This window comes from Aspergillus fijiensis, assembly GCF_003184825.1.
Source record: "Aspergillus fijiensis CBS 313.89 unplaced genomic scaffold BO72scaffold_20, whole genome shotgun sequence".
Lineage (NCBI taxonomy): Eukaryota > Fungi > Ascomycota > Eurotiomycetes > Eurotiales > Aspergillaceae > Aspergillus > Aspergillus fijiensis.
The window spans coordinates 13,524-39,153 of NW_024468996.1; the positions used below are offsets into that span (position 1 = coordinate 13,524).

At 53.0% G+C, this 25,630-nt stretch overlaps 8 protein-coding genes and 1 non-coding gene across 9 annotated transcripts; 3 read left to right on the plus strand and 6 right to left on the minus strand.

Annotated features, from left to right (window-relative positions):
• Nucleotides 1–1,014: 1,014 nt before the first annotated feature.
• Nucleotides 1,015–2,714, minus strand: BO72DRAFT_95088 (intradiol ring-cleavage dioxygenase). Its single transcript, XM_040950823.1, has 3 exons — nt 2,229–2,714; nt 1,853–2,174; nt 1,015–1,802 (listed from the first exon to the last, which is right to left on the minus strand). Exons 1-3 carry the CDS (start codon nt 2,470–2,472, stop codon nt 1,175–1,177), a joined length of 1,194 nt encoding a protein of 397 aa, XP_040801747.1. The 5' UTR covers nt 2,473–2,714; the 3' UTR covers nt 1,015–1,174.
• A 1,075-nt stretch (nt 2,715–3,789) lies between these two features.
• Nucleotides 3,790–5,109, minus strand: BO72DRAFT_95072 (uncharacterized protein). The gene is made up of 2 exons (XM_040950822.1): nt 4,643–5,109; nt 3,790–4,508 (listed from the first exon to the last, which is right to left on the minus strand). Exons 1-2 carry the CDS (start codon nt 5,031–5,033, stop codon nt 3,892–3,894), a joined length of 1,008 nt encoding a protein of 335 aa, XP_040801748.1. The 5' UTR covers nt 5,034–5,109; the 3' UTR covers nt 3,790–3,891.
• Nucleotides 5,110–5,664: 555 nt separating this feature from the next.
• Nucleotides 5,665–6,846, plus strand: BO72DRAFT_447533 (class I SAM-dependent methyltransferase). Its single transcript, XM_040944566.1, has one exon. It carries the CDS (start codon nt 5,877–5,879, stop codon nt 6,741–6,743), a length of 867 nt encoding a protein of 288 aa, XP_040801749.1. The 5' UTR covers nt 5,665–5,876; the 3' UTR covers nt 6,744–6,846.
• A 1,611-nt stretch (nt 6,847–8,457) lies between these two features.
• BO72DRAFT_468095 (sugar porter family MFS transporter) lies at nt 8,458–10,526 on the plus strand (the record flags this gene model as incomplete). Its single annotated transcript, XM_040946882.1, has 4 exons — nt 8,458–8,806; nt 8,861–8,937; nt 8,987–10,244; nt 10,354–10,526. 4 exons carry the CDS (start codon nt 8,458–8,460, stop codon nt 10,524–10,526), a joined length of 1,857 nt encoding a protein of 618 aa, XP_040801750.1.
• Nucleotides 10,527–10,801: 275 nt separating this feature from the next.
• On the minus strand, nt 10,802–10,874 carry BO72DRAFT_t126. Its single transcript has one exon. It is a non-coding gene; the product is annotated as a tRNA-Thr (tRNA).
• Nucleotides 10,875–11,406: 532 nt separating this feature from the next.
• Nucleotides 11,407–12,986, minus strand: BO72DRAFT_495675 (Zn(II)2Cys6 transcription factor domain-containing protein; the record flags this gene model as incomplete). Its single annotated transcript, XM_040948575.1, has 2 exons — nt 11,407–12,564; nt 12,633–12,986. The coding sequence occupies 2 exons, from the start codon at nt 12,984–12,986 to the stop codon at nt 11,407–11,409; spliced, it is 1,512 nt and encodes a 503-aa protein (XP_040801751.1).
• Nucleotides 12,987–13,376: 390 nt separating this feature from the next.
• Nucleotides 13,377–14,650, minus strand: BO72DRAFT_508525 (purine and uridine phosphorylase; the record flags this gene model as incomplete). The annotated part of the gene is made up of 2 exons (XM_040949296.1): nt 13,608–14,650; nt 13,377–13,424 (listed from the first exon to the last, which is right to left on the minus strand). The coding sequence occupies exons 1-2, from the start codon at nt 14,616–14,618 to the stop codon at nt 13,377–13,379; spliced, it is 1,059 nt and encodes a 352-aa protein (XP_040801752.1). The 5' UTR covers nt 14,619–14,650.
• Nucleotides 14,651–15,568: 918 nt separating this feature from the next.
• Nucleotides 15,569–18,450, minus strand: BO72DRAFT_427845 (uncharacterized protein; the record flags this gene model as incomplete). Its single annotated transcript, XM_040943000.1, has 4 exons — nt 17,637–18,450; nt 16,628–17,578; nt 15,964–16,053; nt 15,569–15,861 (listed from the first exon to the last, which is right to left on the minus strand). The coding sequence occupies exons 1-4, from the start codon at nt 18,115–18,117 to the stop codon at nt 15,569–15,571; spliced, it is 1,815 nt and encodes a 604-aa protein (XP_040801753.1). The 5' UTR covers nt 18,118–18,450.
• Nucleotides 18,451–19,385: 935 nt separating this feature from the next.
• Nucleotides 19,386–25,592, plus strand: BO72DRAFT_477043 (uncharacterized protein). The gene is made up of 15 exons (XM_040947414.1): nt 19,386–19,833; nt 19,867–19,929; nt 19,969–20,041; nt 20,072–20,189; nt 20,280–20,647; nt 20,681–20,928; nt 20,959–21,041; nt 21,072–21,108; nt 21,142–21,406; nt 21,446–21,573; nt 21,607–22,467; nt 22,574–23,098; nt 23,198–23,294; nt 23,716–24,797; nt 24,981–25,592. Exons 1-15 carry the CDS (start codon nt 19,690–19,692, stop codon nt 25,497–25,499), a joined length of 4,611 nt encoding a protein of 1,536 aa, XP_040801754.1. The 5' UTR covers nt 19,386–19,689; the 3' UTR covers nt 25,500–25,592.
• Nucleotides 25,593–25,630: the final 38 nt, after the last annotated feature.

Below are 25,630 nucleotides of genomic sequence, written 5' to 3' on the forward strand. Positions count from 1 at the left end.
AGTTACTAGACGGGCGGATCATGAGTTCTCAGCTGGAGCTAGATAAGAGACGAGAGCATGCTGAATCTCCCAGACTCGTGGACAATTACCAGGGTGTCCTTCTTGTATGCCAAAGAGGCCGCACGCTGTTGCGGAGGTAGCCAAAGAATCCTTTCCCCATTCACGTAGAGCCATTCCCTCTCACACACATGGATCAGGGCACTGCCACTTGCCCAGACGGCATGGGTCTCTGCAAACGTCCGCTCGAATTGTGCCTCCTTTGCGACGCACCTGGGGCGAGATGAATGTGGCCATGATTTATCCCCACCCAGAATCCTGAATTGTTGCCATGGGTTTCCACCGGATTATTGACTGAGCCCATTGTTCAAAGTTGGGAAGGAGTTCCTGAAACCTGAAAAGGGAAGCAAGGAAGTCGAACCTTGAAACAAGACTCGGAGCTGAAAGTCGATCTCAGCCCCCGCTGTCAGGTGACGACTCAGAGCATCTGACTTGCTCTAGTGCTGATGCAGGCGCTTAATCCCGATGTTCGATTGGCCTTCGTTTGCGCTGTACTGGACAGCATCCTCCATGCAGAAGAAGCCATTTTCCGTTCTAGTAATACTTACGCGGTGTGTTTGGTTGTATAACTCACTTTGCTGATTTCCAGGTCACTCTTTTGTCAAGCAAGCCAGCCAGCCAGCCAGCCAGCCAGCCAGCCATCCAGCTCTGACAAATGGCCCTGCTTACTTGGTACCTTTGGCTGGCCGACCTACCTCGGTGCCGCAGCCACCACGCAAGTCAGCTCACTCCGCGCTTTTCATCACATGGACGGAGCGGGGTCGAGAAAATAATAAGAATAACAACAAGGGACGAAAGCAGAGCAGAAGAAACATTTGCTGCCTGGCCGAATGCTGATATGGCCTCAACTCGGGTCTTTATCTGATGTCAACTGCTCTGGTGTCCGTATCTTCAATCCCCGAGTGTGATTGGACCAGCGGGAATTATGATCTAGTGGTTGAATTGGGTGTCATAAGGTAACTCTTGCTGATCGCCAAACCGCTTCGTTCTATACTCGATGAAGGATAGATCAAGACTCTAGCTAATGTTATCAGAATGGTGTATGGAACAGTCTTAAAATGATATACAGACTTTGTCAATGAACAATACATGCGCTCAACTACACTCTAGTATCTTCTTAAGCACTTTGGGTAGGAGCAGCACCCATGGACCCAGAAGGCGCACCGCTCATAGAGCCAGAGGGCATGGCATCACCGGAGCCCGAGCCACCACCACCACCACCGAAAGCAGAGCTGTCAGTGTTCTGGTGGCCACCAGTCTCATCGTAGTACGCAGCGATGCTGTAGTAGGAGTTATCGGTGTAATCAGCCGTGGTGTTGATACCGATCTGGATCCACGCAAACAAGCCATCCTCGAGGCTGTCACCGAGGTAGATGTACTCGGGGAAGGGGTCGTAGGCGGAAGACGCCTGGAGGACACTCCACATATCATCAGCATTGGTGGTGACAGCCTGGGTGTTGGTGGTATAAGGGTAAGTGTTCTCGACGGCGGAGCGGAGGACCTCGTTCCAGAACAGCTGGCCGATGTGGGCGACGCTACCGGTGCCGACCTGCAGGGTACCGTTGTTGCGGTTGATGGTGGAGTTGAGGTGGGTGAGGAGGTGGGTGTGGGTGGCGCGGCCGTCGTAGTGGCCGGGGAAGATGGTGCTGAAGGTCACAACTCCGTCCTCGTTGGTCTCCTGGATACCGCGAAGGTAGGTCGAGTCCCAGCCGTCGGCAGCGTAGTTGCCGCTGGTGGAGATACCACTGCCGATGTGTTAGTGAATTAGAACATGCACGAAGTAAACGTGACATACCTGTAGACACCGGTAGCATTGGCGTTCCAAATATCAACCAGAGCTCCCTGGACAGGAAGACAGGTGTTCACGTCAATGTACTGCACTTCAAGGTAGACATCGACACCGTCGCAGTACTGCTCCTCCTTGACATTCTGGCGGATAACTTCGCCCCAGACGTAGTAGGGGCCGTCGGTGATGGTAGGAGTCAGAATGGAGCTTGTGTTGGCGCCAAAGATCTCGGCGTCGGCGTTGAGACCGTGGTGCACAAGGCCGGTCTTGTTGTGGTTGATGGCTTCCCACTTCTCGAGGGCCGCGAGGTCACGACGCCACTTTTGGGGAGCTAATCAAGGGTTAGAGTCGGCGGGTCCCATCGACGCACAGATGCTTCACTCACCGGAGGTAATTCCGCGCTTAGAGCGCAGCTCATTCGCAGTCTGCGCACGACGAGCAACGCTACGCTGCTGAACCTGCTGAGCAGCCTGAGACGAGGAGCAAGCGTTCACACCCTGTTGGCCTCTGGCGGCCAAAGCATCGCGAAGGTGGATTTCGCGCTTGACGGCCTTCATGTCATGCTTCTCACCCGGGTGAGCAAAGGCCAAAGTGGCCGCACTGAGTGCAAAGAGCTTGGAGAAGTGCATGGTGGTGATGGTAGCAGGAGAGAAAGGGGAGCTGGTTGTTGATCCTCTTTCTTCTGCCTCACGTAGACAGCAGTGGTCTTTATATCTTTCTCCATTGTCGGTGTCAACGATGGTATAGATACGCTCCTTATAGCCGCGTCATCTGGACCAGGGTGAGCCGTGTTGCTCTATCGACTTTGTCAAATTGTTGTCGAATTGATTGGGAGACGTAAGCTCAGGATCCCAGCGGCACCCGCAGCCCTAGAACGAGGGCCGAATTCTTGGCCGGTCAACGTCAGGGTCTTGGCGCCGCGTACCTGGGATCCGCAGCATCTCAGGGAAGCGAACCCTATTGAGAGGGTGATCGACGACCACCACGAATCAGCGTGCGCCTATTACTGTCACTGCTTTTGAAGACCCTATCAACTCAGGGATCGGGCAGACTCCGTTGGTCTGGGGTATTTTTAAAGCTTGGCTGGTGCTCTTGATGTGTCGGGTTGCGAGCCAAACAGCATTGGCCGTTTCATTCTCGGTACTAAGTTAAGTATGTGTAGTAAGCGGAACTTATTCGTGACCCGCTTCCAACTCGACCCGTCACTTGGCCTGCGCAAATGGGTTTTTCTTGAGTACCTTTGTGCTGGTATGCAGTATCCGTAGCATCCCATATGCTCAAATGTTTGCCGTTTCAAGATACCTCGGCAGGAAAGAAATCCGAAGTTGTGTGGTTGCACTCAGGTAGAACTAAAGCATGGTGATGCACGTTGCCGATGCAGAGGTCCTGGGTGGAAATGTGTACGCAGTAATTCTTCAGATGCCTGCTTGTTCTTCTCAAAAGGGTACTGATCGCTCTTTTCTGGGCTCGGCCACAGCTTATTCAGTTAGTCATTTCTTGTCCTTCCTACTGCATTACGCACGAGTCACGCGTCATCACCAATGACCTGCAGATTAGCATCACTCTGCAGATACATGCCATGTATCTTCATGCTCCAGACTGGACAACGAGCTTGAGGCACGATTCAACCATGCAGACACATCTTCTCTCTTCCGTGGTGAAGAAGGCATCAAGCTAGGCATCGAGGCGGCTTTCAGCAGATGAACAAGGTAATTATCTATCAGTTGCAATCGAACAGGTACTTTTTCGGCGTGTGAGGGGATGGATTGTGCCCGGTCGCGGGATCTCAAGTGGAAGTTTCTGGAAGGACATGCAGTCTCCACGCCTGCTGAGCCAAGCAACATCCGGTTCTCGCTTGATGATCACAAACAATATTAGCTATACTCAGAGCCCATGCTATTGGCACCACAGGAATTCTCCGTGATGAAAACAGCGTACATCCCATCAGGGAGCTAAGGTTTTCTGCCTCGCGATGGCCACCTCTAATCCCTCTACTGCCGCCCCGAGAATCCACAGAGATAACACTCCGTTCGAGCGCCATCTTGATTTTACTGTAGGCATAGTTCGTATGTAGCCGTAATTTGTCGAGGCGGAGTGCGTCGGCCGATTACATTTTGCCGTAGGGAAACTTCGAGACTGAAGCGTCTTCGTGGCGGAAAATCACGCAGCTTCAAGAAATTTGCTGGGACCAGACGATAGTTGCCCGTCGCGCACCAAGTCACCGGTTCTTCGTCGTAACATCCACGTGACATTGACAGGTATGCGACGCTCTGAAGTGCGAGCTCTGCTCTGGGCGGCGTTCGTCCCATCATGAATATTTCTTTCAGGCATGATTTCGTGATGTGTACGTACTCCTTGCCCGTGTCGACTTTCCTGCAGCGCACCCTTTGTAGAAGCTTGACATTCTTCTCTCCGACGCCAATTAGGAAGATGGGGAGAGCATCGAAATAGCTGAAGGTGAAGGTGTTTAAACAATAGAATATTGGCCGCGCTTCGTCATAGATTTGACGGTTCACGGCCATGATTGCCAGGGCATTCTTGCAGGGATTATGTTGTAGCGGGGCGTCTAGTTCCCAGAAACCAGGGTAGTTCTCACGATGCCGATAATGCCCAATAACAATTTCCTTGAAATGAAGCAGATGTTCGTAGACCATCATTCGTAATTCTAGATCATTTGCCATGCTTTTGTCAGCCAAAGTCACAGGAGGTACAAATGGTAGGAGTCGGCAGTTCGTGCTTGCCGAAACACTTGGCAATAACACTCCAGCGACACGGAAATGGGGCAAAGAGACAACTAACCTACAGGAAGACGGAAAAATGGAAATGTCTTCTTGCGAATAAGCACACTCTCCTCGCTGAATTTGAAGGGCCATGGACGCCGCGGGCGGTAGGTCGCTCCTTTGAATTTGTACGTGAAGCCACAGTGGCGCTGATGAGCAACATGCTCGATGAACCGGCGGCGAGATTTGATGACCTTGGCACAGGTCCAGCATTTGTATATCAGATAATCAGCAGCCTCGTAGCTTATTTGACGAGGCTGACGCAAGATCTGGGTGATCTCTGAGAAGTCATGGATGCCGTCGGCCGGACGACGCCACTCGCCAACGTTCTGCTGCAAGTGTTCGCGAAGCAGTCTGTCACTCCAATAAATCTCTTGGCAGTATTGACATCTCCTCTTACGCCAGGGCATGATTGATCTCTCAGATGGGTCCTGGGCTGGAGACTTTGCCTCAAATTTGGGGAAGCATTCAAGTCTTGGACAGAAGTTGTTTGTTTACAAGTCGACGGCGTGTTGCCCGCCCCACCACCCCGGATGTCGTACTGTGCCACTTCAGGCACGTGATTGGCGTCCTGTATTTGATTTCCTTTCTACGGTTCTTACTTCTCTTCTGAACTCCTCACAACCGCCCACATAAAAAGCACCCTACCAGTTCTTGACATCCAGCACCCATGCTTCGTACCTTGTACTATGTCCCCGATGATATCAATCGATATTATTGAGAATCCATCGATGTTCATTGCCCGATTCGTGATAGTCGTTAGAATGGCTGGCTGAGGAACCCTGCAACGCTGGCTGGGATATTCGAGGCAGCCGTGACTCGCGCAGACAACCCCTCGTTTACGCGCTGATGGAGAGAATGCAGGCGTCAGTTCAGCCAAGACAATTGGACATGCTGACAGCGTGGATCACCTGCAGCTCCAGATTCACAAGCGTGGGGGTCCGCCCGCAAATGATCGGCAGGGCCTGAGCCCGGAACTTGCATAATAGGATCTTGAAACCACAGGTATGTGGCTTGCTGAGCCCATTTCTGCTTTCACAGCTGAGATCTCAGCGGGCAAAGACGAGGAAATTGCAAGGATGATTTCTTCAGCTGCACCCAACGTCATCTTGAGGGGAAATATATCCGACCAGCTTGCCACCCTCCCCAGCATTCGACACATAGCGATATAAGACTCGATCAGCCCCAATCACCGAAGAACAAGAGCTGACTCGACACTCATCTCCTCCTTTGCCTCTCATCCTCCCAGCAAGATGGCTTCCACAACCTCCATGGACTTCCACCTCGCCGACGGCCGAGCCTACTCCCTCGGCCGCAGCAACGCAGCCGCCTCTCGTCTGAACTACCAATTTTACCTGTGGAAAGAATCCTTCGGCTTCAATCTCCACCCCACCATCGCCGCGTCGCTTCCCGCCCCCAACCCATGCATCGCGGACATAGCCTCCGGAACAGCCATCTGGCTCCTCGATCTCGCCCCGGAGCTCCCCAACGCCACCTTCGAAGGCCTCGACATGAGCATGGCAGTGGCCCCGCCGCCCGAATGGCTCCCTAACAACATCACCCTCCGTCAATGGAACCTGAACGATAATATCCCCGCCGACCTCGTCGAGAAGTTCGACGTGATCCACCTCCGCTTGCTGGTTCTGGTGGTCGAAAACAGCGATCCAACCCCAATCATCCGCAAGGTGTCCCGCATGCTCAAGCCGGGCGGCTGGATCCAGTGGGACGACTACAACTATCAAGGCACACACGTGGTCAAGGTCAACCCAGCCCAAAAGACACCGGCTCTGGAGCAGCTCTGCGCATTTTTATTCTCAGGCGGCCGGCAGGACTGGGTGGTGGAGCTTCCCCGCATTTTTGAGAAGGAAGGGTTTGAGAAGGCCCAGATATTTCACTATCGGCCACGACGAGAGATGGCGAGGGCCAATGGGGAGTTGCATCTCTCCACGATCGAGGAGTTTGCGGCAAGGTTGCTCGAGGATGGGAAAGTGGAGGCAGGGAATGAGCTGATGGGGCTGGTGCGGCAAGGGCTCGTGGAGGCCGGGGCCGGGGCGGCCATGTCGACGCCTAGAGCTGTTAGCATTGGACGGAAGAAGGGTCCGAACGGGGTGAAGTTGTAGACTACCTTAATGTTGCAGCGGTTGAGGAATGTAGTGGCGTGCAGTGTTTGGGCATAGTGGGCAGAAGACACTTTCAACCGAATCGTAGTTCCAGGTAATAAATGAATCCATTGTGATAATCTCAACTCAACACGCAGTATTTTCGTAGTAAGGATTCGAAGAAGTCTGCAAAGAGCTGTCCAGATAGCGGAGATGGATTCATCTTGATACGTGACTAGTAGTGCGGGAGATCGATCGATCATACACTGATCTGTCCCCACGGGCGGGCGCGGGCGTTGCCGAGGTCCTACCGATTTAGGCTTAGTGGAGCCGGTCCCTCCCTTTTGCAGCGTTCCAGACCCGATCCATGATCTCCCTTGCTTCCCTCATCCCCAAAGATCCAGCTACTCACAAAGACACCCGTGACACCGAATTGCGTTTCTCGACCAGGACAATGTCCCTAAACAACTGCATGCCCATCTATCTGATAAGAAACCCTTGTGGAGAGGCTGGATGACTCCCACAAATCCGCTTGGGGAGGCTGGAGTTGTCTCCCGGTGACCCTCACTCATGCTAGTTATGCTTTATTGATTACCTACAAAACGGCCTTGAGTCAAAGACTATCAGGCTTAACCGGCCGAAGGTACGATCGAACTCTTTTTTACCCTCGTTGAACACGTTCAAGCCTCACTCATCAACACTTCGTCATTCCAGACACGGAGTCTAGAGCGCTCCCTCCAGTCGGGATGTCAACGCCGTCCCCATACGCACCGTATCCGGCGACCGATGGAGGAAACCCGGGACTCACTTTTGGTACGGGACGCCACGTTGGACTGACCTGCCGCCACCTACGGCGATATCGATTGTCGGATGCAACTTCAGCTACCAATAATACAGCTCCTTGCTGTGCGACCGTCGGCGATGCTTTGTTCTCGATTTCCAAAGTGGACAAAGCATTTTAACAGGATACAAGATTGAGAGGTCCAGCGAGCCTAAATCTCTGCAGCTGAGATCGAAGCAGACTCCCACCTCAGGCTAGGTTCATCGCAGACAGCAATTCCAGCCTTGATTGACAAGCTACAAGCGACGGGCCTAAATCGATCTCTCTTTCTCCCATCCACCGCATCTCATCCAATCCCCGTGGGGATTTCAGCCCCGGGATCCGATAAACTTGTGATTTTCGAGGTTACATTCGCATGTTCCGTGATTTGATATCAACCATGGTCGCTTCTTCACTTCCCCGCATCTGCTGTGATTGGCAGAACTGGCTACCAACCAGCACCCGAAACTCGCAGTCGCCAGCCGTGGTTATACAGCATAACAAGCTTTCTTATCTTCATCCATGTGGATTCCGTCATATCTGTCGCTGGTCATCTGCTAATGATGGAATGGAACGATCACCCATCGTAGCCAGTCTGCATATGGACACGGCTGGGCTACTGTTGAACAGGAAAGTGGTATATGCCGCATCATGCAAATTGACTCCGGAAATTCGATAAAAGGCTGGCCATCCCCCGCATCTCAGATCTCTTGGTTAATTCTTACACTGAAAACATACTTTTTTTTCCGAAGAGTCACACGTAGAGTATGCTTGGCTAGACTTAGAGCTACACAGCTGTTGCTCGCCAAGTCTCCTCTCATTCGGTCACATTGTTACGGAATTGGCCCTTATTAATAAGATAGTGACAGTACATCTACCGCAATGACCCCGGAAGAAATTACAGAGAAGAAGACCATGAAGGACGGTAGTCCAACTGCTCGGGTGGAGCACACCGAGAAAGCCAGCGGTGCACATGCGGTCTACGACCTGGAGGGGCGCACTACCGGCCCGAGTCATCTTAGCGCGATTTTCGAGAACCCTCTCGCAGGGATCCCACGCGAGAAGTTGCTGGACGACGTTGAAAATTTCTGTCGTGAATATGGTCTAGATGAATATCTGGAGGACTTCCGGAAGGGAGCGCTCATCTCGCAGAACCCAGCAGGAGCGCTCGATCTGCCCGAGCTGAGTGAGGAAGACAAGAACACACTCAGGCGCGAGCAGACTCACAAATGGTCGCAGCCATGGCAGCTTTACTTTTTGGCTGGTGAGACATTTTCTATATGCCCGTTCTTGTCCTTTGACTAACTTTCTTAACTAGCTATGTGCTCCCTTGCTGCCGCTGTCCAGGGTATGGATGAGACCGTCAACAACGGCGCGCAGGCAATATACTTGAAGGTAAGGCATACCAGCTAGTACGGAGAGGAGAGCACTAATAGCTCTACAGCAACTCGGGATCAAGTCCTCTCGTTTTTCTCCGAAGATGCAAGACTACCTGACTGGCCTTGTCGTTGGCGCACCCTACCTCGCCTGCGCGACGGTCGGATGCTGGCTGACGGAGCCGATGAATCGATACCTCGCCCGTCGAGGCACGATCTTCTGGTCCTGCTTCATCGCCGCCGTTGCGTCTATCTGGGAAGGCGTGGCCAACTCCTGGGTCAACCTGTTCCTCGCCCGGTTCGTCCTAGGCTTGGGTATCGGGTCCAAATCCTCGACGGTGCCCGTCTACGCGGCCGAATGCTCGCCCGCGCCTATTCGCGGCGCCCTAGTCATGATGTGGCAGATGTGGACGGCGTTCGGGATCATGCTGGGCAACATCATGGGGGTGGCCTTCATGGGCCTCTCGGACGACCTCTCGTGGCGTCTCATCCTGGGCTCCACCGTCGTCCTACCCATCATCGTCTGCGCCCAGGTCTACTTCTGCCCCGAGTCCCCGCGCTGGCTCCTCCAGCATGACCGCATCGACCAGGCCTTCCGCGCCTTCCGCACCCTCCGGCCCACCTCCCTCCAAGCCGCGCGTGACCTCTACTACGCCTACGTGCAGGTCCAGCTCGAGCGGCAGGTCAACACGGGCCGCAACTTCTTCAGCATGTTCCTCGAGCTCTTCACCGTTCCGCGCAACCGCCGCGCCACGCTGGCCAGCTGGATCGTGATGTTCATGCAGCAGTTCTGCGGCGTCAACGTGATCGCCTACTTCAGCTCGACCATTTTCTTAGATGCGGGGTACTCGATCCAACAGGCGCTGCTCGCCTCGATGGGCACCGGCATCCTGAACTGGGTGTTCGCGCTCCCGGCCTTCTTCACCATCGACACCTGGGGCCGGCGCAATTTGCTATTGTTCACCTTCCCCTTCCTCGCCCTGTGCCTCCTCTGGTGCGGCTTCTCCTTCTGGATCGAGCCCGACAACCCCAGCAGCCGCGCCCGCGTCGCCATGGTCACGACGGGGATGTACCTGTTCGAGGTCTTTTACTCCCCTGGTGAAGGCCCTGTGCCATTTACGTACTCGGCGGAAGCATTTCCCCTGCAAGTCCGGGAGGTGGGAATGTCGTTCGCGACGGCGACGACCTGGTGCTTCAACTTCATTCTGTCCTTCACGTGGCCCCTGCTGCTGAGTTCGTTCAAACCTCAGGGCGCATTTGGGTGGTACGCCGCCTGGTGCGTGGTCGGGTGGGTGCTCGTGCTGCTGTTCGTGCCGGAGACGAAGGGTGAGTCTACTGCCTTTCCCTCGGATTCGCTTCTGGCAGGGAGTCCATCCCTCTATTCTTGAGATCTGTTCTTCGTATATTAGAAAATGTTCATACTGACTAGATATAGAACTCACCCTCGAAGAACTCGACCAGGTCTTCTCCGTCTCCACCCGCAGACATGCCCGCTACCAGCTCGACAACGCCTGGTGGCACTTCCGCGTCTGGATCCTGCGGCGGAAGCTCGAGCCGCTGCCCAGATTCTACGAGGGAGCGGAGCGGTTGGCGGAGGTGGTGCACTAGCTGGGTTGCAGTGTACTGTAATTTACGGGGCCTCGGTTGGGGGAGATGTGGTGCGCGAGGCATGAACGAAGTGCTCTATGTAACTCATGTATGCTGTGCGACTGTAATTGACAACCATATATACAGAGCCATCCGCACTCTCCGTTGTATTGAGCAACATGTAGAGCAAGCCCAATCCCGCGAAAAAAAGAAAGAGAGGGAAAGAGAGGAATGATGAGGTGATGATGTCCGCTGAGCGGGCAGCAGCCGAGGAAAAAGCAAAAAGAGATATCACGTGCTCACACTCGGACTCGAACCGAGGATCTCAGCATTACTAGTGCTGCGCTTTACCATCTAAGCCATGCGAGCGGTTGATGCATTTGGACTCCTTAGCCGCAAATATAGTCCAGGACCAAAAGTAGGAACTCAATTGTTTTGACACTTATAGTCACCTACGTCTGCCTGGCAATCGAGACCGAGAAGATATCCTCAAGCGCCTTGATAGCTTGATTCATTTTCGAGAACAACTTTCTGCAGTGAGAATTCGTATGTCAGTATGGATCATTGTTGTGGGTTGCGATTTTCAGTCCATTCTGTGAGGACGTTGGGTTGTGGAATATGGCAAGGAGGAAACTACATATTTACAAAGACCGACCCGCAGCCCAACACCAAGCCCATAGGTATAGCCACGTCTTCACAGATAGAATAGCATGTGGCGCCTAGCCGGAAAGAGAGAGCAGAATAAGCTCACTGAAAGAAAAGGGGGGTCTGGGGGTTCTCCCCCAGAATGCCCACCCCGTCCAAGCCTCCCTCCAGGAACAACAGCATCCTGGGGGAGAACCCCCAGACCCCCCTTTCTTACAAACAACAACGCCCGGGATAACAGACCAAAGCCATATCCCTAAACACTCCCCCAATCACCCACCGGAAACGGCACCTCGAGATACGGTCCCCCCAGATGCGCCAGGGTATACCCCAACACCGGCGGCGCGCCCTCCCTCTGCACGACCGAGACGTCCGCCACCAGCGCCTCGGCGGGAATGAGCCCCGTGCGGGGATCGCGCCGGGCCTCCTCCAGCTCCACGGCGCCCTCGACGAGCGCCACAAACGTGCTGGTGTGGTGGGGCCCCTCGAAATGCGGCCAGCGGCGGAGGAGCTGCACGGCGCGGCGGCGGGTGGGCAGGTCGCGGCATTTCAGGGCGATCCAGGTGAGCGGGAGGATGATGACCATGTCCATGACGAGGGTGGGTAGGTTGGGGGGGCTGAACTCGGCCTCGAGGCTGGCGACCGTGGCCTCGCCGAATGCGAGGCCCTCGATCAGGTCCGGGGCGAAGTCGTCCCACACGTCCTCGGACAGCCGGAGGGCGCGGTAGGTGTGGGTTCTGAGGATGCGGTGCTGCATCTGGATCAGGTTCATGCAGCGGGCTTGCTTGGGGGTCGGGTGGCGAAGCTGGGTGGTCGCTAGCTCGGTGAAGGCGGCGATGTGCTCCTCGAGCTGGGTGGCGAGTTTGCGCTGCGCGACGAGGATGGGGAAGACATCGGTGATTCCAGGGTCTTGGAGGGCGCTCTGCACGAGGGTCAGGTAGCCGAGCGCGTTGTCGGATATGGGGTCGAGCTCGCGCCAGGCCTCGTCGAGGGTGCGGAAGCGCAGGGGCTGGTGGTTGGCGCCCCGTACCCCGTTGGTGTCTCTCTGCCGCGAGACGTATCGGTGGATTTGGATTTGGATGTCGAGGTGCGCGATGGCGGCTAGCAGGGCCGTTTGCGGCGTCATGGCCGGCGACCCGTCGGCGTGGTGGTAGTCCTGCAGTTTGTCGTGGACGATCGCGCGGGCTGCGTCGCCCTTCTCGCCGGACAGGATCTGGAGTCCGTTGGTGAGATGGGCGCAGGCGTTCTCGTTGTTGCCCTGGAGGACTTCGAGGTAGGTGAATACCACGCAGCAGACGAGCGCAATCACGGAAACGTGCGGATCTTGTGAGGTCAGACGGCGGCGAAGGGTGGACAAGGCGTGACCGTATTGCTCGATGGCGAACCGATGATGTTGAGTCCGATGCTTGATCGCCTTGCACCGAGACATACCATTCGTCTCGGAGCTTGCATGCATGGCACTCAATGAGACACATGTCCGACCGCTGGTTCGGCCTGACCTAGCTGCAGTGCGAGACGTCGCCAGACTTCCCATTCGAAAAAGCTGACCAGCATAGGCATGGTGCGAGTCTGGAAGAAGCTGATGCATCTCCGCTCATCAGAGCTCATGCTGGGAAAGCTGATATCAATGATGTGAATGGACGGGGTATAGAATTTGCCCTTCTTGGTGACGATCGGGAGGCGGGCCGTCTCGTACCCATCGCATGTCCGGCCCGTCGAGCTGCAGTTCTTGCACGATCCTGGGGTCTCGTCGCACTTGATCCTTCTGGTTTTGCAGGTCTGACATCCTGTGCGGGAGCGACGAGTATACGCCCTCTGTCGGGCTGGCCGGTTCATGATTCTTGCTGCCTCTTAGCTTGCGGGATTGGAAAAAGGTTGGAAGTGACCGGCTGTGCTTAAATGTTCTTCAACCGGCGCGCTTTTAGTGCATCAGTCCGTCGCTATTAGACCACCACATCCAGCGCCATTGGCTCAGAGCCTCGCATACTGCGCACTTGGCGGAAGATTATCGGCAAATTCTGGCCAGCTTCAAGAGACAATATTAGGTCGAATAGAACGGAGCTGGATTTTATTTGGCCGGCCGTTGGCGGAAAGCCTGTGCCTAAGTCACTATTGTATGTCTACCATTTACTCAATTATCACGAATTGCGTGGAACGATTCCTCGCTGCGTCGAGAATATGGTATCAATCACACACCACGATAGGAGTCGATACGAGTAATCTCGTTTAAAAGGAATTGTCATGGAAGAGAACAAGTTTGGAGATACCGTGACACTGAAGCCCAAGGATGTGATTAAGTTGGCAACTTTGGCAACCTCAGGAAAATTGATGATGGTCTTCAGTAACTATGGGTCTGAATCCTGGGTTGAAGAAGTGAGATCGTTCTGAACCCTGGGCTGACCGGAAGGGGTCCACGAAGGAAGCACCGTCCTCAAAATCCCCTGGATTGTTCTGCACTGATGGGTTCCAAAGTTCCACCAGAGTTTTGGCGCATGCTGCTGCAGTCGCTGCTGCATATCGCTGCCAGGCTTTGTTCTTGTGGCTGTCCGCGTAGTCACAGACACCTTTGACTATGACAGTCGGGAGAAAGTTCCAGATGCCCGCGCCTTCCATCTCGAAGGCGATCACGTTTGCTGCCCTTGCAATCTGGTCGCGATGCCAACCGGACTTTATAACGGCATCGCTGGAAGAAAAGGCTCCGAGGTGAATGACCGGGCTCTGTCCCGACTGGCACTGGAGCCGTTGCCTCGGAATCAGGAGGTCCGACTGGCACCCAAGTTCCTCACATGAAGCCGTTCTGGCTGCCACACAAGCTCCGTCACCTCGCGCACACTCGCAGTCCTGGGCATTGTGATGTCTGTGAATGTAGTCTGCGGGGAACAGTCGATCTTTAATCGGACCGGGGTACTGGGAGTTGCCGAATTCTGGCAGCTCCAAAAGAGAAGCAAGGTGCTCGGACATTCTTCGCTCGCAGGTATCGGTACAGGCTTCGATTTTCGCCAGGAATGACAGAATGCTGTGACTTGGTCCTCGGAAGGTGCTCTCCACATCGCTCTTGATGACGAAGCCATCGGGGAACTGCCGTCCGAAATTGGTTTGGACAATGTTCCTGCTGATGATCACATCCCCGAGAACGATCTCCGTCTCGTCAGACGCCAGGGGCATTCCTCCGCAGATCCCCACCAGCAAGATTAGCTTCAGAGCTGGGAAGCCGGTTAAAGCATTCATCGCCACCGCTGCCCCGCTCGTGATGCCCATCCTCGGCATGTGCATCAGAATAACATCATGACGCCCGATTCTACCAGCTGTGTAAGCATTAAGGTCTGCTGGATCTGGCGCATAGGCAACAGTGTCCTTGCCAATGTAGAGCTCGTCGAGAAGCCCTATGATTGCTCGAGCCTCCAATGGCAGTGCCGTTATGAGGCCGATTTCAAAGGTAGGATTGCGAATTGAGCGATGCGAAGCCATTATGGAAGGTGATAAGGTAATCGAGAACGGAGAACATGTCTAAGAACATTAATGTTGGCTCGAGTAATCTCAGCCATTCCGGCCTCTTATATGCCTGACTGCAGGTCAATCACGGGCGCTGGTTGTGCTTTGGCCTCTGCCCCTCCCACCCACCAGCCTCAAGGAGCGCGGCAAAGCATGACCTCCAATAGGATAGCCCTCACCCGGCGGAAGTTATGAAACAAATGGCTTTTTCTGTTAAGGTTTTCAAAGGCTGGACTCGGTAAGTCAATGTATCTTAGAAATCTACAAGAAACGAAGTGAGCCGTCAATGGCGGGTCCGGAAATAGTAACGCGTTCGGAGGCTCGGGACAAGAAAGCAACAATAAATTCTTCCCCCGCAGGGCAAAATCCCGCAGTGATATATGGTATCTATAGTCTCTGTCCGCCACTCAATCCAAGCCAGTGGACAGTTCACACAAGTCTCTGGCCAAAAGGTTGTCCGGGAAAATTGCGGCAAGCTTGCCACGAATACTAGAAACAATGCTTTTTCAAGGTTGTGAAGTGACTGACTGACCTAGCCTAGCCTGGCTTGCTCCACATGAGGTATTTTTGAGTAAATTTTGCCCAAATGAGCATGCCTGTAATTTGAGAACTGAGTATACTATATCTAGGAAATTCTGAGTTTGTTTATTTTTATTTTCCGGTGTGACCAACATCGCAGAAAAACAATATTTCCACTGAGCATGAGACAACAGCCCCCTTACCACTCGACGATAACAGAGCCCACTCAGGCTACAGAGACGCAGTACGCCTCTTCCGTCCAGAAGCCACTCTCGCAATCAGACGCGACGGCGGGGTTCCAGGCGAAGAATTGCGCCTCAGTAATGCCATAGGCTGCAGCCACACTCGCACAAGTGTCGCCAGCTGGTACAAGCACGAAGAGAACATAAGTCAGCTCTTGCTCCCCTTCATTCAGAACATGAAACAACGAGATGGGAAGGCTCGGGAATCTCCTCACCTTGTGCAACATGGTATGCATTGCAGTTGCCGGGTATTCCAGTCTGGGTAGGGGCCGGAGCTGCTATGGATGTGGCCGAAGTGCTTGCCGTGGTCGAGACCGTACTGCCGGACACACCTACGCAGTACGCCTCTTCAGTCCAGAACCCACTCTCACAGTCAGATGAGACAGCAGGGTTCCAGGCGAAGAATTCAGCCTCCGTGATGCCGTATGCGGCTGCTACAGTCGCGCAGGTATCGCCCGCTATGGACCCATCAAGAGAAAATGGAAACTCAGCTCTCGCGTATTCGGGGGTCAAGAGACAAGAATGGAAGACAGGGACAGGACAGAAAGAAGGTGACTTACACTGGACAACATAGTACTGATCACAGTTGGAAGGAATTCCAGCCTGGGTGGGGGCCGGGGCTACAACCGATGTAGCTGAGGTGCTCACCGCTGTCCTAGTAACTGCACTGCCAGACACACCCACACAGTACGCCTCCTCGGTCCAGAACCCGCTTTCGCAATCAGACGAAACAGCCGGGTTCCAGGCGAAGAACTCAGCTTGGGTTATGCCGTATGCGGCTGCTACCGTGGCGCACGTTTCACCCGCTGGTCGAGAAGCAAATGATCCATCTTCATCAGCCATGCTCCGCACATCGCCACAGCTCACTCTAGGGGCAACTCACATTGAACGACGTGATACTTGTCGCAGTCAGCAGGGATACCTGACTGTGTTGGTGCGGGAGGGGTAATAGATGTGACGGAAGATTGAGCAGCGCTGGTGGTGCTTGTTGTAGAGATAGCGGCAGTAGTAGTTTGCAGGATTCCAACACAGTAGGCCTCTTCAACCCAGAAACCATCTTCACAGTCCGACGAGACAGCAGGGTTCCAAGCAAAGAATTGATCCTTGGTGATGCCAAACTCGGCTGCGACAGATGCACAGGTATCACCCGCTGGGCAATAGTCAGTATTAGCATACGAGAGAACAATAGAAGTCACAGACATTGAGCAACATAGAATGCATCACAGCTTGAGACAATCCCAGTCTGGGTTGGTGCTGGGGCTGTCGACGGAAGGGTGGACGTTGAGGAGTTCGTCGCGGTGCCCGTGGCATTGGTAGTGGTGAACCCGGTCAAAGGGTCAATACAATATGCATCGCCGACAGTTAGATTGGTGTCACAGGTGCTTTGGTTGAGCGAAGGGTTGGCAGCAATAAACATATGAATAGAGATTTGATTTGAAAGACAGATCTCTGTACATGTAAGATTTGAATTGAGGTCGTGCGTGTACCAGCCCGCACAATCAGTAGTGGTTCCTGGGGCCACTGTCACTCCAAAGGGAGGATTCACAGCCTCTGTTTCCGTTGAAGTTGAGCCGTTGCTCAAGGGCTGACCGGTATAAGTACCTCCTGGGGGTGACACACATAGCATCGAGCCCCAGAATGGATCGCCGGAATGAAGGTTGCTGCAATTCGAATTCAATTGTGAGTTCCAAGCCACGATATTCTGCGTACCGACAAAGTTTTCAATGGCGATGCTTGTACAAGTGTCGTTTGGCTGGACAGTGTACGTGCTACCGCATTCCAGCGGCAGACATAATTGAGTACCGGCCGGAACATCAGTGCAGTTCAGGAGGTTGGAGTTGGTATAGTACATTGTAGCAGCAGAGACGTTGTGAGACAAAGCAATCGAGTCACATGAGTCGCCCTCTTGAGAGGTATAGAAGCTACCAGACACACAATTAGGCTGTTCTGATGGCAGGCTCACGTTGAACACACTTGGGGTGGGATCGAAGTCGGCCACCTGAAGGTTACAGGTCTTGGCCACATATTCATACGTTGATTGCCAGTCATCATTGTAGACGCCTGAATAGCCGTTTGCCTGCATTAGTGCCAGCTTCTTCACATAGCAATAGGAACACAGGTCCGAGTTTGAGATATCACTTAGTGACGTGACGTTATCGAAAGATGCAATTTGGTCTGCAGAGGACTATCAGCACTCGAGGCCTGATCATCAACACGAAGACATTCTTCCTACCATTACAGTTCTCTCCCGTGGTCGGGTCCATGAAGCAGGACTGATTCCAGTTGGCCCAGAGCATATCCACCAGTCCGACAAATGGCAGACCAGGAATTAGGCCTGCTTCATCTCCACAGCCTGTCAACACAGAGGATTGGAGTTGCTTGATCGATTTCTCACAGCTCGAAGCACAAACCAAGGCCGTCAGAGTAGCGTTGTCAAAGCTACCCAGATAGTCGTCAGAAGTGAGAGATGATATGGCTGGATCACATGCGACACTTTGATACAGGGCTTCCTCACAAGTAGTCGTCAGACCTAGGGATGCGAGAGATCCATTCTGAAACATGGAAACTTCCCCAGTCGTCGGATCCGAATCAGCAATGCGGCGCACCGAGTGATGCACTGCGGCATGAAGATATGCATGAGAGTTGTAATGAGTTGCCTGGCCGGTATCAAAGCATGAAGCTGCCAGCACAGAAATTGCCCAACGACCCCTCATTTTGAGATTGTAGCAAAAAGAAAATAGCAGTTGAGGTAGGACCACGCGAATAAACTGAACCTTCCGTTGTCAAAACAATGTGTACCCACGAGCTTTTATGGGAGATTGAGGTAAGACATAAGCGGTAAACACTCTAAAGAACAGTCGGCGCTCTCCTGTCAGCCAGGGGCTTGGTTTATGTCAAGGTAAATCACAAGTCGCTCGTTGATCCTAGCAATCTAGCTTGATCGGGCTTCATCTCCGAAGAGGTCCTCTTTCCCACCTTTACTGTCGCAATTTTCCGACAGGGGAGAGAGATACTCAAGTCCAGGGACATGAGTAATAGGAGTTGCAAGAGTGCTGTCACGGCCAAGGCCAGAGGATGATGCTCTAAGATACGATCTCGGATATTCGGATGGTCAATACGACTAAGCCTTCTAGCGCAGGGACCAAGCCCCTATAGATCGCGTTAGTGGCGTTTAGATCGTAACTCGGCCCCGCAATACCACTGACTCTTCCACATGAAAAATAGAGACCAATGGAGGCTCCACCGTAGTCTGAGACATTTAAGATTGCCGTGAAGGGTCTGGAAGGGATTTTGCCCTATCAGCCTGCCCATCTTGAGGTGCCAGCGCTAAAATCAAATAGTGGCATGTCGGGACCACATTCCGAACTATGTCCAGGGGTCTACTAAATAGCTCGATGGGGTTGCATCCCAAGCGAGGTGAAAAATTTTCTAGGCCTACCAGGGTGGGTAAAGGTAGATAGAATCAAAGCAGGTTGTAATTCGCATTATTCAAGGTAGCATGGCTCTCTCTCGAAATGCTCGAATAAGAATTGCGGAACGCTTATCCGGATGAAAGCACTCGATGGGACGAGCAAACAATACCTTTAGGATCGAAAGGCGACAGTATACCGGCCGTGCCTGCCATCGTAGAGGTCTGGCCTTTAAATGGCATGGGTAGATATGTTCATACAGTACATACACTCTATGAGGGATTAATCTTATACCAGGACACTAGTCTACCACTGTAGTGGGGATTTTTCCTTCCACCGTTCTCCGGTTGAAATGGTATCATCGATACAATAACTTGTAATATTAGTCTGTGGTCCCAGTACAGTACATCGCACAAGTCGATGCGGCGATTGCCTGCCTCCTGAATGATTCCAGAGTCTGAGATCAAACAAGAACTACTGTATAGCTCAGTGACTGTATATAATATCTCATATTCCCCCCTTGAGTCTCAAGATGATAATCAATCTTGCTGAGCCATGACTATTGTCTGAGTTCAAGCTGAGACGTCTGCCACTCGTTTTTGACTTCACAGTCTATGTACTCATTGGTTTCGTTCTTTTCCTTATTCATTTACTTTTCATTCATCTATTGACTCACTCCTTCATCCATTGCTCTTATTTCTATCATCTGATTCAATTACTCGTATACCCTAATTCATCACACTTTCCTTGATCAATGCATTCATTTCACCTTCTTTTGTGATCTCTCTTTCACATTGTCAAAATCAACATCTCTTCAAAGTTTGGCTGGATTGTGGTTCCCCAGAAGCCTCCTACCAATCTCACAAATCTTGCATCATGTGGCGAGGGATACCCTTGCTTTTCCTCTTTGGAGTTATACCCCGTGTGCTGGGAGATACGTACTGCAGTGCTGATGTACCTTGCGAGATTGGGTGCTGTGGCAAGTACAATGTCTGTGGTATGGGCCCTGATTATTGCGGTGTCGACAACTGCATCAACAACTGCGATGCCAAGGCAGAGTGCAACCCAGGGAGCTGGCCTAGTGAGTACGTCAATGCCACAACCTGTCCACTCAATGTCTGCTGTAGCCCCTTCGGCTTCTGCGGAACTACTGAGGAGTTCTGCGGTAACAAGACTGTCACTGCGCCTTCATGTGACGCCATTTCACACTCTATTACCCGGGTTATTGGTTATTACAACTCGGCCGCAGCTACACGAGCTTGTGACGGCATGGCACCATTTGCCTTTCCTCAGGGCGTCTTTTCACACATCTACTTCGCCTTTGGCAGTATCGACCCGGATACGTTTGAAGTAATCCCTGCGGAAGCTGGCGATGAGTCTCTCTACTCGCAGCTCCAGGCTCTGCAGATGCGGGATCCAGAACAAGAACTTTGATTATCCATTGGTGGCTGGGATTTCTCCGACAGCAACTCCCCGACAGCTACTACATTTTCCGATCTCGTGGCTGCTGACTCTGGTCAGCAGAATGCCTTCTTTAGCTCCTTGATCAACTTTATGAGTAGTTTTGGATTCAGTGGAGTGGATATTGACTGGGAATATCCTGTCGCTGCCGACCGCAACGGCCGTCCCGGGGACTACAACAATTATTCCAAGTTTCTGGCCAATCTGAAAAAGGCACTGCAAACTTATAAATACGGCCTTTCCATCACGCTCCCGACGAGCTACTGGTATCTACAGCACTTTGATATAACGTCCATTGAGCCCTCGGTCGACTGGTTCAACTTTATGAGCTATGACTTGCACGGTACCTGGGATATTGGAGACCAGTGGACCGGTCCATACCTCGACGCGCAAACCAATCTTACAGAGATCAAGACTGCGCTGGATCTACTTTGGCGGAACAATATCTCACCATCTAAGGTTAACATGGGTATGGCCTTCTATGGTCGCACCTTCACTCTCGTCGACCCTTCATGTTCCGAGCCAGGGTGTGCGTATGCGTCCGCGGGGGACGCCGGCACGTGCAGTAACTCGGCCGGGATTTTGTTTGGCAGTGAGATAATGGATATCATCCAGGAGAATGATCTCACCCCGACATTGTACAAGGATGCTGCGGTCAAGACTATCACATGGAACACTGATCAGTGGGCCTCGTATGACGACGAAGACACGTGGAAATTGAAAGCCGAGTTCGCCAAATCCGAATGTCTAGGAGGGGTTCTCGTGTGGTCGGTGGATGAAGACGATAGCCAGCATAGCTTTTCCCTAGGGCTGGCTGCCGCTTTGGGGAATCCGGTCAACATAAACACCACTACCGGCTTGACGCAGCCCTTAGTCTCGGAGGAGGTCTCGCCCCTTCTTGGCAGTTCCAACAGTCAAGACCAATACTGTCGCTTCATCAATTGCGGTGAGGTATGTCCTAGTGGTTTCAAGGAGGTCCCTCGTGCAGATAAGTCCGGCCAGCTTATGCTGGATTCCACCGAGTGTCGATCCTGGACGGGTCAGACCCAGACGCTATGTTGTCCGAGCACGGAAGAAATGCCAACATGTCAGTGGCGAGGCTTCCATAATAGCGGGAAATGCAAGGGAGGGTGTGAGAGCGGCGAGGCTGAAGTGGGCACGATCACTGCAGGCTGCCATTCCGGCTATCAATCCGCATGCTGCACGGTGACCTCATCCACCAAGCCCTGGTCCCAATGTGCGTGGACCGAGTCTTGTGAGAGCGACGAAACCTGTCCTTCGGGCTACAACCAATTTGTTGTAAGCTCCCGTCAAGGCTGGGGAGGTCGCAAGTCCTGCGGTTCCAAAAAGCACTACAACTACTGCTGCTCAGGCGCGGTCCCGGACGCGTTTACCAATTGCGCCTGGACCGGGCATGTGGTGGAGTTTACAAATACCGAGTATTGCACCGACGCCTGTCCTTCGGGGTCTATTCGCATTGCCGAAGAGTCTATCAATGTGGTTTTTGGAGCTCAGGACACGGCACAGACCGCGAATTGCTTGTATGGCAATGAGGCATACTGCTGCGCCGGTACTACTCACACTCTCGTTCCGCGATACGACAACCCACTCGAAGATCACACGCTCACCGAATTCTATGCATACCTTGACAGATTTCTTGCTCACCCGGTTTGCCCGCCTGACTGGGATCCTGAGTATGACGCAGGCCTGGGTTTCATAATAACCAGAGATACAAGCTCCAGCAACCCAAAAAGTATCACCAAGAACCAGGCCCTGGTGCTCTCCAATCTTCTTGTACTGCTCCAGACCTGGCTCACGTCATCCTCTCCTTCCCAGCGGTTCGCCGATGTCTGGAAAGAACTTACCGCGCGCTATGGATACGCAGAGCAAGCCGCAAATGTGACGCTCTTGACGGGTGCAGTCAATACAGTAGCTGCAGGGAATGCCTTCACCGGTTCCGCCGATTATGAGGTCAGGACCCTGCTGGCACAAACGCTGTGTGACATTGCGGAGTCTGCCAATGGACTGGAAAGTTTGAGTGCGGCATCGGACGCTCTGTGCGAAATGCCCACGGGAGTGTCCTCGTCCACGTCCACTCTAATGAGGCGCGCAATAGATGGGGTGAGTATGGATAGCAGGTCCGCCAATGGCGACTTGCCTACAGTGATGGCTATCATCAAAGGCATTTTGGCGGTATGTCATCGGAGTTTTTTCTTTCTTCTTTTCTTTTTTTTTTGTTCTGTTTCTTTCTCTCTCTGTGCGTATTGACTGGCTAACACCTGCCGGGCGGTAATCACAGGGCGATCTATCCTTCCACTATGGGCGTTGGTTACGGTCTGACCCAACCAACGCGGGTGAGCCCCAAGTCAATCTGGAGCTTGCATTCTGGATTGGCCCTACGGTCGGTGAGGCGCCGAGCGCCACGTTGCGTGCCCAGTACGCCGATTCTACTCACCTGGTTGAAACAGACCGGTGGTTTATATTCCATCTGCACATTGTCCGCGATGCAGAGACATTTTACCACGGAGGGAGCGGGCAGCCGCATTTTTATCCAGGTGTGACCGCCATGGGTGTGTATCAGAGCCAAACCCTCCACCAATTCTCTGCTCGGAATGTTGACCCACGCGCCGAGTTTTTTTTCACATCGAACTACGCTCAAGGGAGGTTTAACACTGGACAGCTACGAGATTACAATGCCCGTACTCAAACGCTCTTGTGTGAGAGCCAAAACCGCTGGTATATAGGTCGGGATCAAGAATATGCTGTCGCGAGCCTCAGATCCGAGGGGCGTCCGGCCGAGTATAGCGCAGCGTTGAATCAATTCGTAAGAAACTGCCGCTTCCTCTTGCCTGAACCTCACGTGAGAATCACGAGAATGGGCTTACATATTCCGGCGCGCTTCTGACATGCATATGACTTATAGGGTCTCTGGCTATTTGACCAGGGGATTCTTTCCAACGGGAACTTCCAGCTTCTGTGGCCGAACGCCTACTATGGGGCTCCTGAAGGATTCACTAATGGTGACCGGACATACTTGAACGGATTAACCGACTTCAATCCAGGAGCCAATGCGTTCAACACGAATTTCGGGGCAAATGGAGAACCAGCCCCGGATATTTCAGGCACTGCTCCTGACACCCCGAGAAATTGAGAGATGGTTGGACTCCTTTTGCTGTTTTGGGCAAATTGTCCGTATGTACTGTACTGTATGTATCGTATGGACTGTATGCACCGTACTGTATTGGTTAGACAGTACGCCAGAGATTCCCATAAAAACTAGTCATGTGATTTGTTAATAATATATATAATCCACCTGTACGTGCCGCGTCCAGGACACGAATCCATGTACATCGCTCTTTACATGTCTACCTACCTATCTACTCATCTGTTGATCCTCTATTGTCGTTGCCTTTCATCAGTAATTTTGGACCATGATACCAGACCATGCGGCTCACGAGCCACACTCAGACCTTGAGGATGATTACGATGCTGGAGGTAGAGATTTTCTAGATGAGATTATCAGACAAAACGACGTACTCGGTCTGCTCAGATACTACGAACAAGCAAAAGAGCGCGGCGAGGATATTTTCAGCCGGGTACAAGTAAGCCTTTACGGCTACTACCCGTTGCCGCCATTCTATTCCGCGGCTTACCATGGAAGTCTTGACACTTTACGCGCCCTGATAGACATTTATCAGTCCGATGCCACGCATTCTCAACAGCCGCTGGAGAAATATCTGCAGAGACTTGATTTTCGAATGCTCAATCTCGCCTGCGGTAACGCCGATCTGAAAATGACACGGTTCCTGCTCGACCATCAGCCACCCCTGGGCGCGTGGCGGGATCGGGACGCCAAGGGGGCGGCACCGCTGATCTGCGCCGCACAAGCCTTTCCCGGTAATGTGGAAGCTTTGAAGAGAAAGATGAAGGAGACAAGTCCCGCGATGATCCGGGAGAAGTTGCGAGAGCACCACGCTCGCTATGGCGAGTTTATCGAGTTCTGTTTGGCCGGTGGTGCTTCGGTCCGCGAGGCGGATCAATACATGTTTCCCTATCAACTCGGATGGCAAGCCCAGCCTGGCGACCAGCAGATACTGGGGGACACTGTGCTGGGCAATGTGGTAACCCACGCCAGCTATGCAATGGTGTCCCGCTTGATCGCGGCAGGCTCCGATGCGCATGTTGTGCAGACGTGGTACGATCCCTGTGCCTTTGGCGGTGCCTTTCGGTGCGCCGGGGTCACGCCACTGCATATTGCCAGCAAATACTGGAATCTGGACGCGATGCAAGCGCTACTAGACCACGGGGGTCGGACCGGACTGGCCGAGATGGTTTTGAGAAGGGATGACCACGGACGGCCACCACTCCATTGGGCGTTAATGGGTGATAAGAACGAAATAGCCACCTTGACTCCTTCGGAAGTGACCTCGCGCCTGTTGCGCACTGTGAAACTGCTTCTTGACATGGGGCCTGCAATGGTCAATGTGAAGGATCAAGCAAACAAGACAGTGCTGCACTATGCGGTCAGCAGCCGTGTGGGGGATGCCGACTGTCTCGCAGTAGTGAAATTGCTTCTGGAGTACCGACCCGACCGGGACATCCTGAATGTCCGGGACACCGACGCCGATAGACCAGGCTCAACTGTTTTGCATTACGCTGTATCACATCGCACTGATGACGGCGTCAAGTGTGAGATCTTTCTGCAGCTGCTTGATCTTCTAATTGTGCATGGGGCAGATCCGAGCATGTGCGATGAGTCTAGTCGAACCATGTTGTACAGATTGGCCATGAGAGACAGCAGTATCAGGCTAATTGATGCTGAGACCTTGGAGAAAATCCTGACACTGGTCAACATCAACAATTCAGATGTGAACGGCGATACCGTACTGCACTATATTTCCAGGAGACTTCCTCAAACCCACGCAGTCCGCATACTGCTCAGCCGGGGTGCCAACGTCAATGCAGTCAACAAGATGGGAAATACCCCGCTACATATGGCTGCTGGCGCGAGTGTCTTTCCGAAGTGGCGACCAATGAATAACAGTGAACACGCAGGAACTCCGCTTGAAGAAGGGTTTAAGGCGCTTGAGAAGATGATCGACATTCTTCAGGGCGCTGGGGCATCCATGGATCAAGCCAACTTTGCAGGAGAAACACCGCGTGAAATATTAAAAGAGACCAGAGAACGGTGGGCATTGAAAGACTTCAGGCCTCGCTGGAGATAGCTATTGCCTCAGACTAAATAGTGAAAAAACCATATTTCCGAAATAAACAATCATGATGTCGAAACCAGAAATAGAAGAGTGAGAGTGGAGAAGAGGAACCGGTCAGGAGGAGAGAATGGTACGTACAGTGA

What these genes read in the sequence shown, in the direction of transcription:
- BO72DRAFT_95088 (XM_040950823.1), bottom strand. Translation starts at nt 2,472, where the DNA reads ATGCACTTCTCCAAGCTCTTTGCACTCAGTGCGGCCACTTTGGCCTTT. An exon ending in TAAGCGCGGAATTACCTCCG is followed by an intron (nt 2,175 to 2,228) that starts GTGAGTGAAGCA and finishes ACCCTTGATTAG; the next exon opens with CTCCCCAAAAGTGGCGTCGT. An exon ending in AATGCTACCGGTGTCTACAG is followed by an intron (nt 1,803 to 1,852) that starts GTATGTCACGTT and finishes ACACATCGGCAG; the next exon opens with TGGTATCTCCACCAGCGGCA.
- BO72DRAFT_95072 (XM_040950822.1), bottom strand. Translation starts at nt 5,033, where the DNA reads ATGCCCTGGCGTAAGAGGAGATGTCAATACTGCCAAGAGATTTATTGG. An exon ending in ATTTTTCCGTCTTCCTGTAG is followed by an intron (nt 4,509 to 4,642) that starts GTTAGTTGTCTC and finishes CAAATGATCTAG; the next exon opens with AATTACGAATGATGGTCTAC.
- BO72DRAFT_447533 (XM_040944566.1), top strand. Translation starts at nt 5,877, where the DNA reads ATGGCTTCCACAACCTCCATGGACTTCCACCTCGCCGACGGCCGAGCC.
- BO72DRAFT_477043 (XM_040947414.1), top strand. Translation starts at nt 19,690, where the DNA reads ATGTGGCGAGGGATACCCTTGCTTTTCCTCTTTGGAGTTATACCCCGT. An exon ending in CCACAACCTGTCCACTCAAT is followed by an intron (nt 19,930 to 19,968) that starts GTCTGCTGTAGC and finishes GGAACTACTGAG; the next exon opens with GAGTTCTGCGGTAACAAGAC. An exon ending in CGGGCTACAACCAATTTGTT is followed by an intron (nt 21,574 to 21,606) that starts GTAAGCTCCCGT and finishes GGAGGTCGCAAG; the next exon opens with TCCTGCGGTTCCAAAAAGCA.